The 15,441-nt window shown below is 36.0% G+C and overlaps 1 protein-coding gene across 1 annotated transcript in view; it reads right to left on the minus strand.

The window, feature by feature from the left end:
- Positions 1 to 6,612: 6,612 nt before the first annotated feature.
- fnta (farnesyltransferase, CAAX box, alpha) overlaps positions 6,613 to 15,441 on the minus strand; it is a 33,790-nt gene continuing 24,961 nt past the window's right edge. The window contains exon 9 of the mRNA XM_053235560.1: positions 6,613 to 6,720. Coding sequence (XP_053091535.1) covers positions 6,628 to 6,720 — 93 coding nt within the window. The 3' untranslated portion in view covers positions 6,613 to 6,627. The remainder of the gene's footprint in view (positions 6,721 to 15,441) is intronic.

Genomic DNA, 15,441 nt, shown 5'->3' on the forward strand with positions numbered 1-15,441 from the left:
ACCTCACTGAAAAGCCACTCTCCAGACTCATTCACACAAGCTCCCAAAGCAGTGGTGTGTGTACATACATGAGTTTCAAGGAAGATAACTTTTTATGAAACATGATGATAGACATCCAAGGTGTAATCCTGCCTTGCACCCAGTGTTCCCAGGACAGGCTCCGTATCCGCAGTGACCCTGACAAGGATGAGGCACTTACTGATTATAAATGAATGATGAAACATTTTTTTTTAAATCAGCACAGCAATGACTGTACACCATAGCTAGATGATATCAGCATTGGCTAGCTAGATCAAATGCTGTGTTTAATTAAAGCTCATAACTCACAATTTCCAGCCTCTCACTTGACTACTTTAAATAAGTTTACACTTTAATTGAGTAATATGTATTTTAGCTCAAACAACATAGACACAATCATTTGTTAAATCTATAACACTGACCATACAGTGCTCTGTTTTGAGAAAGTAAAAACATCATAAACTCATGATCACTAATATTAGCTGGCTAGCTTGTTGCCCGTAAAGCTTACATTTTGGCGCCAAGCTCAAAAATTGCATCAGAGCTCAGACTTCCTACTTCTGAGTTAAATTAAATGCATAGCAAACACAACCCGCACACTACCTAACTTTCATGTTGGCTTGTAACCATGGGTGGAAAATATTTGAGTAATGCACTTCATCGCTATACTTAAATATTATTTAGGGAGATTTAGACTTTACTTGATAGATATTGAAATAGAATACCTGTACTCTTACTTAAATAGATTTCAAAGAAAATTTGAACTCATTACAAATGTCTAAGATCTCTTCGTCTCTCATGTACCCAATGATATACGTCAATCAAATGCACTCCTGTATTGAACTTGAGGATGAGTAAGCCTGACCCTGCCTCAGCAAAATGTTTCAATATGCTGGCGTAAGCAAAGACTTGTATAAAATGAGGTGACTCCTTTGCCTACCTAGATGGCATAAACTCCATCTAATTTGAAAAAGTATGTTGGGAAAGTGTTGCTAATTTGCTAAGATTAACTGGCTATATTTAAATAATTTGGCCTGTTTGCTTCTCTAATGCCAGGTTCGACAAGCACCAAGTGCTGTAGCAAACATCAACACTGCCTAAGCAGCAAGTCAAATTCTAGGTAATGGTAAATATTGGTTATTTATATGATACAGTATTTTATTTCTGATTAATTCATTAACAAACTATGTAGTGTTGCTATGTAGTCAAGTATAATACCAGCAAACCTACAGAGACTTAATGTTGTTTTCTGGCAAAACATAATAGTTGCTTATAACAGTTTTATATAATTATTAAAAGTTCATTTTACTTCATTTCATCAGTTTAAAATTTACATTTTCTTTTATAATAGATGAGTACATTTAAAAGTAGAACTTGTTTTTGGCTTGATACTTCCACTTTTAATTGAGTAAGCTTTTGACACATTATCTATACTTGCTCTTACGCATAATTTCTCAGCAATCCTTCCACCCCTGCATGTAACTATCCTGGCATACTGTTGAGGATGATAAATGCAACCACAAATAACATTATTTTGAAGTGCATCTAGTGCCACATCACTATTCAAGACTTCCTTTCTGTTTAGTTGCAAAAAGCCTCAGGGAGAGTATGTATGAAGCTGCTCACAGTAGAATTTTGGCCTTAACTGGAAAAAATTACTAAAAATAAAAAAATTTACTCTTGGACATAGAAGAAGCGGAGCCATGTCCAGAATTCTTAAAAGTACACTTAAATGCATACATTCTGCCCATGTATCTTTTTTTCTGTATTCTTCATTATAGGGCTTGGGACAGTCCCAGAGATTTTTTCCCATCTTTTCACATTATTCCCAAAAGAGTCCGGGCTTTGCCTTATAAGAGCAGGCATGAATATCATAAATATTGTATCACCTTACATATGCTTTGAGATATGGTATGAATGGAGGCCTTGGAGCTTGTGCACTGTATCACAGCACTTTCAGTGTCACTTCTGCCTCCGAATCGCAGACTCAAGCCTTGAGATTCAAGTTGTTTGAAGGCTTTTGCATTTACATGTGTCATGTCCGCAGTACACAAAGTGTGGGAGTTGTTTACCAACTTTCAACAGCTAGATAAAGACACGCTATTGCCCAAGATAGTCTGCATAAGACTGCATGTATCTTTCACTAAAATTGTTTTTGGTATATTTTTGTAGCTTCACAACATCCAGAGGTTATTTTAAAGTTTTTCCTAGTCTGGTGAATAGACTGGGTCTGAATGCTCCCTGTGCCTCTGTGTCCGTGTCTCTCCACATCTCATTCCCTCTCCGCTCATTCACAATGGTCTGACATACCTGCCTGTTCGACATGCTGTCGCCTAGCAACCTATTGTCTGCCCACAGCTGTCTATCATTATCAGGAATTGCTTCTCAACTCAAAGAGCCCGAATCCGACATGAGAATACAGAGATGGGCTTCTCTTCATTTTGCTCCTATGACAGAACTGCGGTCTCTCTGTGATTACAGCCAGCTGTTCATTGAATCAGCTTCCTGCTCTTGCCATCAGACATTGTTAGACATTATTTCAGGCAGTGAGGGTTACAAAGAGGTTTATAAAGGTTGAGCTGAGACAATCAGGGTCTTGTGGAAGCCCAACTTTTTTTGACATCCTGAAACTTTTCGAGCCCCCAATTACCTGGAAGTCATGTTTTCTCTCAAAGAATGGCAGGAATGTCTTCATCTGCTTCTGACTGCTGAAGTATAATAGACTCCAAACGCTGAGGCTTATGATATGTGAAAGGGTGTGCATAAGCTGCCAGTTTAATGTGGTAAAAATGACTTACTGCACAACTAAACTGCATTTCCCTTCTACATTTCTTGATTGTGTTTTTGTCTCCAACAGCTGAGCCACATAATGCGTTTGTTTACATCTTTGTGACAGCTGCATTGCACAACTTGTGCACTTGTGGTAAAGTAACAATGATTTCACAAAAAAGCCATTTTCAGTAGGACTCAGAAACAGAACATATTAAATTAAGGTAGATGTAGTGCTTATTCCTTGTCACCTGTTGTAAGCCATAATACCCATTCTTTGTAGATACTGAAATACAACATAAATAAAAGCAGACTACTTTTCTGGAAAAAAACAAATAACATGTATTTCTGTCAGTTATTCTGTCCTCACTTGCATTGTTGAGGTAAAGAGCCAAAGCCAGGTCAATAGTTTGATTGTTGAAATATGAAGCATTTTATGTAAAATGATACAGCTTAGCTTAGGGTCGAAGTGAGGACCTGGAGCTGTGAGGCTGCAATGCTACCCACTGTGCCACCTGTAATACTAAATACTGTAGTATATGCAGATTTTTTAAATAAAATTAATTAAAAAAGAAAAAACTCTAAAAAGACAAAGCGGTCCATGCATTTAAACTAAATCTCATTTAACCTAGGAATACTTCAGGAATGGTGTTTTGAATGATAAAGATTACTTTACATAGTGTTTGTTATGAACATTTGGAAATACAGTGTGAAATCCCACAATGCAACTGTTTATTTAAACTTCATTTTAAATAGCCAATTTCACTGTCCACGATCACATAAAATTTCATCCGATGTTACTTGTATAAGTGAGTATAAGCTTTGAATGAAACTACCTGTAGCTACAGGGCCTGTCATTTTGTTACAATAGAGAATGCCCAGTACACTCTTCAAATCGCACCACTGCAATAAGTAGTGTACAAACTATATACCCTAGCTGACATGGCTGATCATTCAGAAGAAGAAAGCGAGTTAAGATGGCAATCCCTTCAGTCTATGTACAAATGTAAATCCCTGATGAATTGATTAGAAAAGTCATTTCTATAGTCAGATATGTTTGGTTTATAGTCAGACTGATTACTTTATTGTTTAGGTTGCAGATCAAATAATTGTTTGGGTAAGAGTTAGCTAACATTGTGCATGTTTATATGAGGAAATGTGACAAGTGTTCCAGAGTAATGAGCAAATATATAATGCAGTGTAGGAAGTCATTTATTTCAAACATGAATTTTATCCCCTATAGTAGATTTCTATGTAGTGCTCCTGATTTTTCCAATGTAGAGAATGTGGTACAATTCTGAGCACAGCAAGATACATATACAAGGCACAAATAAAATTTATGTTAACAAGTGCAAAAAAAAAGTCATGTACAATAATAATAATAATAATAATAATAATAACAATAATAATAATAATACCCTAAAACTTTACTTTTCCTTGACCTATGCTATAAATTCTTCTTCTCAGTCAACAACTTGTGGAATTTAGACATGTAGTCACACACATGTAAGTATATGTAATTAACATACTTAATATACTTTATTTTACATCATAGTTGTCTTACACTGTAAGGAAGCAAAAAAAAAAAGTGTTACCTGTCAATCTAGTTATTCTAATCAAAAGTGTAAATGCCTATATTTAAATATGTAAGCATTTTTTAATGTCCATTTGAGTATTATACTGTAATGGGTAGCAATTCTGAACATATCCCACAGATGGATTCAGCATGCATTAAAAATCTTTTGCTTAAATATGTTATTTCCTGTACTGTTACTTAGCAAGCTCATGCCCAAACCAAATCAGAATAAATGAAGTCTGTGCTCAATAATCACAAAATAGACTATTCACAGCAATTGTGCACCAATTCAGCTAATGCTCTTTCATAATAAATGACTTAAGACCTCATCAAGCCATTGTACTCTATGTAAAGTTTATAGCAAATCTTCTCTCCCTTCCTATTCCCTCCCTCTTTCTGCATACTGGCATGGTGTCAGATGATGCAGTTCAGAGAAAATAAGGCTAGCACTGATGACACTGCAGCAGAAAGTTGGCTGTGCTGTTGTGTTGACTAATGACAGCAGCATTTTGATTTCACATTGGCTGCCTCAGTTTATCTTCTTTGTTCAGTCCAGCTCAAATCAGTTTTCTTTCTTTATTGCTGTTCCAATGGCTCACTCCCATTTGGCAGCCGTTGAATGGCCATTCACTCAGTTGAGAATTATGAATATCATTTGTACACAGGTAACATGAGTTTGAAAATACAGCCCAGTAAATGGAGAGGAAGAAAACACAGCATACAAGCAGGGTGCCTGGTGATATTTTACAAAAATTGATGGAATTCAGCCAAGGGGTTTTATTATTATCCTTATTATTTTTCACTGACCTTGCTTTATGTATTTGTAAACATAATACCGTAATTGAAAATGTTCCCAGTTATTACAACATATTGAGAGAGATCTGTTTAAGAAAAACTGATAAACACTATCAAATTTCATTTTAGATACCATTTACCCCTTTACTGATTAGAAAATCCTCCCAAAGAATTCTCTCACCTTATCTACCCTGTCGCTGAACCTTAGGGTTAATTCAAGGGAGAAACTAAAGGCTCAGAAATGACAAAAATACACTTGGGTTATAAGTTTTCATACTACAAAAGAAAACCTCTAAGATTTCCCAGAGAATGCAAAACATTTTTCTGTGCTTTTGGCAAGATCATCATCACTCAACAAGGTCTTTAATCTACAAGGAGTTTATTTTCTTAGAGCTCTTAAAGCTCTAGGGTACGTAAAATGTCCTCAAAGACCATTCTGAAAACTGCAGATTTATAGTTTATTGTTGGGATTATTTATTGCCTGTGTTTGATAAAGAACCCAATCGTCATACTTGAGTAAAAATAAAGATATCTTTATGGGAAATAACTCAAATAAAGGTTAAAGTAGCCCGTGGGAAATTACTCAAGTAGAAGTGCTTGACATTATATCTACTTATATACCAAAAGTAGATGTGATAAATAAGGGAAAAACATTCCTCGTGTTGTATGAAATAAAAATAAGGCCAAAAAGCTTTCTTACCAAAGTTTATCAATACAGTATGGCGTTACATAAGTCATACTATTTTCTTTTGGCCAAGCACCACTGTTGTTATAGTAGTAAAATTATTAACAATAAAAACAATTACAAAAAGCTTGTAGGTGGCACAGTGGCAGAGCTGAGCTCGAGTTACTGTCTGTGTGTAGTTTCCTTCTGTCCTTCTGTGTTCTCCTTGTGTCCATGTGGGTTTCCTCCAGTTTCTCCCACATTCCAAGATTCCTTCCACCTATGCTATGTCAAAATTGCCCCTAGGTGTCGATGCCTGTGTGAATATGAATGCGCATGGTACTGTACAAGGAACAGGCATTGTATTCAGAGTGTATTCCCACATTGTGCCAAGTGATCCAGATCTACCGCAAGCATGACAAGGATAAAATGAATACTAAATGAATGAACAATATACACTATATGGTCGAAGGTTTGTGGACACCTGACCATCGCATCCATATGTGCTTGCTTAATTTCAAATTTAGTCCCCCTTTGCTGTTATAATAACCTCCAATCTTATGGGAAGGCTTTCCATTAAATTTTGGAGTGTGGCTGTGGGGATTTGTGGTCATTCAGCCATGAGAGAATTTAGTGAGGTCAGGCAGTGATGTCACACGAGAAGGCCTGGCTCATAGTCACTGTTTCATCGCTAAGGTGTTCAGTGGGGTTGAGGTCAGGGCTCCATGCAGGCCACTCAAGTTCTTCCACTCCAACCTTGGGAAACTATGTCGTAACAGACCTTGCTTTGTGTACAGGAGAACTGTCATGCAGGAACAGGTTTGGGCCTCTTAATTCCAGTGAAGAGATATTGTAATTGTAATAGGAAGGTCCAAATACTTTTGGCCATATAGTGTATCTGTGGAAGAAAAAAAAATCTTTTCATATTTTTCTTTTTCTTCAAATTACTGCATGTTGAGTTCATATAAGCACATACTGTATATCTATAACAGTAGAAGACCAGGTGACATTTTTCCCACTGACATTTTTAACTGTCCAGATCCCTGTTCTTGGCTGATAGGAGTGCAACCTGAAGTGGTGTTCCATTCCTGTTGAAACCCATCTCAAGGTTCGATGTGTTGTGAGCTCACCGCAGTTGTAAAGAGTGGTTATTTGAGTGACTGTAGAAAAACAGCAATGTCTGGGGAAATACCATTTTCTTTTTAAAAAAAAATGAAGCTGAGAAGCATTCATACTCATGTAAAGTAGAAACAAACTTCAGTGCAGGAAGAAAGTATTTCTACTTTCATTACTATATAAGCATTTATTGCTGAGCCTTCAGTTTCATTATCTACAGAGGTTCTACAGTGATCTACAGAATACAGTAAGTGCACCATCTTACAGCAACACTACATTAGTTGCTTATGACCAACGCACATTTCAGCTCTCACTTAATAAAATGGGCTCTCCCAAATATTCACTTTGCTCTTATGCAGCAAACACACTCCTCCCTCTGGAAGCAGAAGAGATGCATTATGGGAACGTGTCCATTCTCCTCACCTGCACTCTCATTCTGCTCACAAATTCAATTTTCGCTGGACCATTTCCAACTTCTCCAGTGCAGTGGCACACAAATCTCTTTCAAGGGCGCACACACATTCACACTCACATCCCTCTCAGTCTGCCTTCCCTTCAAATGTTTTCATTAACACTTAATTTTATTACGACAACAACAGGCAAATGAACTGCACAGCTGAACAGTTGACAAAGTCCCACACTCATGCACACAAGACATGTACATTCGCACGTATTCTCTTCGGTGTTGTGTATTTTTCCTGTGTTCAGGCACACATATTGTTTAATGTTTGACAAATCTGCTTGCTTCTGACAGCTGGATGATTTGTGGAAACACTTCGGCATGTTTTTTTTTTTTTTTTTTTGCTGTGAAATAACGTCTTCAGCAACAAAATCTTTTCCTTTTCATTTTTTGATAAACATAATACATTGTTTTAATCACCAGCATTCTCAGACATATAGGTTTTCTTCTAAAACCTTAATGCCTTTAAATAAGTAGCCCAAGCAGATCACTGAACCTAAATACTCTCCTGATTAAAAGCAAATCTGGTGGAACTTAACTGCAAGTGTTGGAACTCTGTTTGTCAATATTATTGTCACATTAGTATGCCAGATCTGGCTTTGTGTTCATTAGTAATGTGAGCTTGTGCATATGCCAGCACATCTGCCAAGTTCATATTTTTGCACGGCTCCATCAAACAGTGTCACCAAACGATTTGCCGGAGAGCTGCTCCCAGCACGCCCGCATAACTGTCAGAGTGGGATCAGAAGACAGACGGACTTGCTGTTTTTTTGTGGTTGCTTATAAGAGGGACATTGCACATGTACCTCACTGGCTCTAAAAATCACCTGCAAGAAATGTGAAAACATCATCACGGTCTACAGAGGACTGCATCTTTCAAATGAGCTAGATAGCATGTGCTGTCCATGTTTGCCTTAATGAATATGCAATCTGGAACATTTCTATCTAAAAGTGCAAAATACAGGACAATGTAAATAGATCAATTCAAGACCCACAATGTTATTTCCTGAGTGTGGAAGTCATTTCAGAAAGGGCATGACAAATTAATATGACCAAACAGCAGGTATTACATTTGCAGAAACCTGTTTCCGCAAGTTGAAGACAAAATTATATTATTTACTAGGTTTTAAAAATGAACAAATTTATTACGATTATGTCTCAGTGTCTCAAAATGATAAAAGAAAAAGGTTAGGGTTAAAGTACCTACTTTATTTGCTGTGTAAAAATGACCATTCAAACAATTCAGTGTTTTATACAAATTGTCTTTAGACACCTATCCACAAGCAGTATCACTGCATTACTCCATCATTGAAAATGTTGCCAGTGTTTTTTCTAGTTTCACTGTGTTTTTTGGCTTTTAGTTTTTCAAAACTCACCATGATTTTGGCTCACAGAGAAATTATCTGGCTGTGCTGGGCACTTGCAGATTTTAGACTCTGAAGTGGGTGGAGTAAAGGGGCCTTAGGGGGTGTCTAATAAAATGACTAATGACTAATAAAAGGCCTATACACCTAATCTGGACCAAAAGACAGTTTTCCAAATGGGTTTTACAGCCATGTAATAAACTTGTGTTAAGGCCATGTCTTAAACCATTATTTTTCTCATGCGCTACATATTTTCCTGGTTATTTGTACTAGTAAGAAATAAAAACATTTTTGACTATTGCACCTTGCCAACAGCATTTATACTTGAAAAGGTTTTCATTCACACATACCTTATGAACAAAACATACACTACTTTATTTTGTGTGCATATTTTGATTTTTTTATGCATCTCGCAGTCTTTGACTGGTGTTATACTAGATGCACAATTATGCAAGTATTGCAAGGCATATTTTCAGTTTGACTCTTCTGGGATTCTATTAAAGATTTGAATTGGTGATATTAAGAACCAACATGCAAAAGTCTCATACATGTATTGTTTCCTTCCATACATTTGTACGTGACAGAATTCACACAATTATTCTTTGTAAATCATCCATAACACACTGCTCCCATAAACTGCTCACATAATTTATACTCTTGCACATACAAATTAGTAGTTTTGATACTTCAGCAATGAGCTGACTATATAAGTACATATAAGTACCACATTAGTTCAATACCTCAGAAATATCTGACTAATATTAATGCTTAAGAAAAATGAAATATAATGTTACTAACTCAAACAAAGAAATGTGTGTGCATTCAGAGAGGGATTAAAACTGATGTTGCTGATTATCCATTATCCACAAGTCTAATAAATGGGATTGTATTCTTTTGGGAGATAAGGTTATTTCAAGTGATGCTCCAGAATTGTTTTCTGCTCAAGGTAATTGTCTCAGAGTCACTCTTCTATATGAAGTCATTTGCCTGAAGTCTTTATTGATGATGTTGTTGTTTACAGAGCAAGATTTATTCCATTAGGTTGAGATGGTGGGATGTCTCAGAGGCATGGCTTCATTATGAGGCCACTTTGTCACTTTATCTTATGGTTTCATTCCTGTTCAAATTGTATGTACAGTCAAAAATTATTGGCACCCTTAAAGGGAATTAGATAAAATAAACATTATACACAGTTATTCAAATTTTCCACTCAAACAATTGGAGAAACTACCTACCTTTCAGTTAACAAAAAAATAATAAATTCTCATAAGAACTTCTTTAGTAAATAATACAGATATTATATTGAAGATGTTTAAAAGTGAGAAGTGTAAAGATAGATACACTGAAGTATTTTTGTATATAAGGCAATTATTCAACTTCCTTTGTATTTGTCTGTATTGTTGCAAACAAAAATCATGACATGCAATTTACAAGTCATATTTAGTTTTGATGTCCCATCTGTGAGATCAGAATTCAGTAAGACAGCTTTTAGTTATTGCAACCGATCATCATGCAGACTTGCAGAACTGTCTGAAACTAGTGAAATGAATCTCATTATCAGATTTTAAGCTATTTATAAGTGAAATGTTTAATTATGAATGCCATTTCTCTCAAAAAATGTGGCAAAAAAATTAACACTCTATTAATAAAAGTCTCTATTGCCTTTGACCAAATATAAGGTTGGACAAGTAAAATCTTTTTTTTGCCATCCAGCACCATGGGTAAAAAATAAATACATTTACAGAAATGCACAAATCAGGTAATGGGTATAAAAATTATGTAAGTCTGGATACAGTCTGGATAATATCAGTAATCTTTTAAACACAGTGAGAATGAAGGTAAGGAAGAGAAAGAAGAACTCAAAGCTCACAGTGTCAGAACTGAACAGTTTAGTTTCCAAGTTAGCTACATGCAACATCCATAACAACAAGCTTTTTGGAACTGTTGCACAAAAACAGGTTTTCCTGAAAGCAAACCTATAAATATAGCACAAATATTCATTAAATGTCGGTAGAACTACAACTGGAATATTTTTGCTTTGATCATAAGAGACCAAAATTGGGGCCACTGGGATTTTGGTTTTTAAAAAAAACTGGGAATGTATACATGAGAAAGTTCCTGATACCCTCACGGTAAACTCTGCTGGTGGATCATTGATGCTTTGGGGCTGTTTTGTGGATGGTGGCTCATGTGTTTTATGTCATCATGAATTCAAATAAGTGCCAGGATATTTTAATCCAAAAACCAGTAAACTCAACAGCAGCTGGATCTGGGTCTTTCAACAAGGTAAATATACCAAACATTTTTCCAAATCAACATAGAATTGTTTGCAGGAACCTAAAATCAATGTTTAGGAATGGCCATTTCAGTCTCCGGATTTGACCCTGTGGCAGTAATTTGAGAAGGAGTTCCACATGAACAAACCTGAAAATATAGCAGAGCTTAAAATGTTCTGTAGTGAGGAATGTCTAAAAATCCCTCTCCAACCTTGTTAGACATTACAGGAAGAAACTCATTGCTGTTATCCTCTCCAAAGAAGCTGTAGGGGTGCCAATAATTTTGAGATCAGAGTTTTTCATAATGTTAATTTTTTTTAAATTTGTTTTAAAACATACATATGAAAGGGGAAGAAACATTTACCAACATAATGATCATAACACAACGTAAATAAATGAAGAAAAATAGTCAGTCACAGAAGGTAGAGGGAAGAAGAAATGCACTTTAGATGAGACCTGAAGGAATCTCAAGGATTCGTCCTTCGATGATCTGTGATATTATGTTAACATTCTAGAGCAGTAGTTTTGCTTCATCCACAGAGAATAAATTCATTATCTTCATTGTGTGTAATTTTTTATTTGCATTGCAAAAGCACAACTATATATCCTCCAAGACAGAAATGGCACATTTTGTGGTGTAGCTGAAGAGTAAACTGTATGCATCTGCATCTCAATGCTCAAAAGATATGACATCACTGCAAGTCCATGTCCAAGGCAGTCAGCAGTATGCATTTTACCATTTAGGGCTAGAGTCAGACCTAAGGTTTTCACTTTTTGTTATGTTATAAATATATAATATGAATTATCCCATCAATATTTTAAAAAATAGCATAAGAGTGACACACGGTGACACTGAGTAGCCTGCTGAGAAAAGTCTAAAGAACATTAGTTAGAACATACAGACTGGCACTGGCAGGGAACTGGATGTGTGCTACTTTCTGAAGGATGTTAGTTTAATAAATATTTATATAGAAATCTCATTCTTAAAAATGCGATTTTTCATTTCATTACTCCTGTAAGAATGATTACGAATAGAAAATTCTTACATTATTAGGGAAATGAAATAAAACATAGCAAAATCACTCAAAACTCAAAAGAACTGTGTGTCTAGGATGATGGGAGCTGGTGGCTAGTTTCCTTGGTTTTCATAAGTCATCAATCTACCAACAGATTTCAGGCCAGAGTCTGTAAACCACTGAGAACCCTCGAGCGTTAACACATATAGGAAAATCCATTCACAACTCTCCATCTTGTGAGTCTTACAGTCATTCACTGTGCAGTTGACAGATGGAAATTCTTCATGATGCTGTTCTTCTTCCCATCAGTCTATTAAAGTGACACTAATTATGGTGGATTTGCATAACTGCAGCCCCAGCCGTCAGAATGCTCTTAGGTCTGTATCTGTCATACAAGTCATCAGTACATCGACTGAAGTTGCAACACATGGTTTGGGAGCTATTCCCTAAAAATTTAAAGCTGTGCAAGCGTTCACTGTGAAATAAGTTCTAGTTTTATATGTAGTGACATTTACATGAATCATATATTGCAATATACTGAGTGCTTTAAAGTTGGAGTAAGAATGTCATATGAAAAATATACACTGCATACAGTGGTCTTTGCATACTGTATCATCACTCTATATTATGTTGTCAGTCCTGTTCAAACTGTATTTACAGTCGCATCCAAAATTATTGGCATCCTTCAGGGGAATGCGGAAAAACTGTTATATAAAATAAACATTACAGACAGAGATTAAAATCCTCAATTCTCTCAACTACCTACCTTCCGTCCAACTACCTACTTGAAATAATACCATTTTCTCTCATTAGAAAATATTTGGCAAAAATATGCAGAAAATAAATGCAGGCATGACATGCATAAAAATATTTAAAGAAATGTTCTCAGTCTCCAGTCTGCTGCCTTTGACCAAGTATAAGGTTGCACACATGGAAAATCCTTTTGTCACCCAGGACATTTGCAATCAGTAATTAAAAATGATATGAAAGTGACACTATGAGTAGTCTACAGAGAGAAGTCTGAGGAGCAACTGGAGTTGCAGCACAGCTATAACCTTAATTTTAAAGCTGTGTAATCATTCAGTGTGAAAGTAGATGCTAGTTTTAGATCTGGTGACATTTACTATAACTGTATATTGCAACATAATGATTATGTGCTTTAAAGGTAGAGTAAGAATGCTTAGCCATATGCAAAATATAAAATTTTATGAAAAATCATATACTGGACTTTGCATTTGGAGCTCAAGTAGATATAAACAAGAGATGCATCATGCAGATTATTAGAAATGAGAAAATTCCACACATTCTGATAAAGTTACTTTTAGTCCGAGCAGTTTGTGTTCAGTCTTAGTGATGGGAGAACTCTAAGGACGTCAGTCCGAGTGATTTTAGTCTGCAGTCTGGAACACTGTATCTGTTTTTTTAGCCGATTGACCATTTCAACCAGCTCTCTACTTTTAAAAACCATCAGAACTGTATGACACAACTGTTACATTTCCAACTGATAAATAAGCTATATTTGCTGTTTAACATATTTTCCTATATTTCTGCAAATCAAAGAGTGCATAATTATGACTTCAAAAGTTGATTCATCTCAGCTGTCTGACCATGTTTTAAATTCTTTAAATATTCCTGCATTATCCCATAGAAGACTTTGCATTGGTTTTCTTGTATGGGTGAATAACTCTCCCACTTTGTTCTCACCACTTGGCATTGTATAATGTTGGTGTCGACTACAGAAGCCACAAAGTACAGCAGATCCTCTTTCTGAGAAGGGCCTAGTGTCATCTCTAATGGTTTAGGAAGTCTACAGTGAACGAACAATCAATTCTTCCTCTACTGAAGATGGGTTTTGTCTTTAATGTCTGGAGGTTTTCCAGGAGCGTCTACCTGGCCACTCCACCAAGACAAATGGATTTGTACATAATGAGGAGCTTTTAGCAGAGATCAATTCGTGCTTTCCATCAATGTTGTGGCCATATTTTTAAAGCCTGAGAAAGGATGTATCTTTGCCCAGAGGAAAGAGAAAAGAAGGACGGTGTAGCATATAGAGGCTGCATTCTGCTTTGTAAGCACTTAGTCATGATTGCTCACCAGGTCTCATGAATTAGTGTCCATCCTTAAAAGTGTGGGCAGCAGGCTGATGATCAGGTTACACTAGAGCCTCTCATGTAATATAATCACTTAAAAGGCCAATACAGTATAGATGTTCTTGTCAAAACGATAGAAACCAAGGGCCATTATACCCTCAGGGACTATTCTTTATTACTTAATCATCTGATCAGCCATAAAAGAAAGCTTAATTGTCCCTGCCACACCAATTGATTTTTTCCCCTGTCAGCATTATGAATGACATTAACGGGGTGATTACGAAGCCTTGTGACTGTAAAATTGATCAATCTCTCACACATTACACCTTCTCCTCTCTCAGCCACTTTCTCCTTTTTCTCCCACCTAATTAAAGTTCTTTCAGGTTTGTCACAATATCAAACTTTCCCATTAACTTTTAATTTATATTCATCTCAGTTAATTTCTTTCAGCTAATTTGTACAGTTCAGCTTGAAACAGTCCTGTCCTCCTTTTTTCCTCTTTGGGTTCACAATTAACAGAAGTCCTGAGAAGAAATGTAATGACTCCAGCTAACCCTGAACTCATCTGTGCAGTCTGTTCAGAAGAAGAGCATCTTCAAATTATGAAACCAACCACAGAAAAATGTTCCTGAGGAGCAGCTTCAGATTTTTTTAGAATATACAGGAAGACAATGTTCCTCTCTCCCTCTGTCTTTTTTGTTCTATCTTCAACTAATCTGCAAGTTGAATGCATGACCTGACACAAGCGTTCTTTCATACATTTGCAACAACACACCTATGCGTTCACTATTTTTCACTCTCTAATAGAATCTTTGAGGAATATTTGGGATCTAAAAGAGGGGCAAATCCTCCCTATAAATCCTAAAAGATGAAAGATGAAAAATATCCAGATATACAAAACTGAGTACTGCTCCTTTAGTAGAGATTTATAGATGAATATGAAATGAGGTCTTCTTATGTGAACACTAAATAAAAACACAAAAGGCCATTGCTTTACTGTCCTGTGGTAATTTTACAGTTTTCCCCATTTTTATAAAAATAAAAGCATATTCAGAAATACACAATTCATTTATCACAATGGAAGTATCGTTCTCACTGTTCTTCAGTGTCGCATGATCAAAATGTCTAATTTCTAATAATTTGAACCTTTTTGGCAGGGAAATGCCCAAAACAACAGTGAAATTCCATGAAATCTGAAATATATTTTTGTTTACATAAAACATATCCTACCACACATTCTGTTGTGCATTACCATATATTTATATGATGTTTATACCATGCAATCTACTGTATTTTA

Source organism: Pangasianodon hypophthalmus, chromosome 7 (genome assembly GCF_027358585.1).
Source record: "Pangasianodon hypophthalmus isolate fPanHyp1 chromosome 7, fPanHyp1.pri, whole genome shotgun sequence".
Taxonomy (NCBI): Eukaryota; Metazoa; Chordata; class Actinopteri; order Siluriformes; family Pangasiidae; genus Pangasianodon; species Pangasianodon hypophthalmus.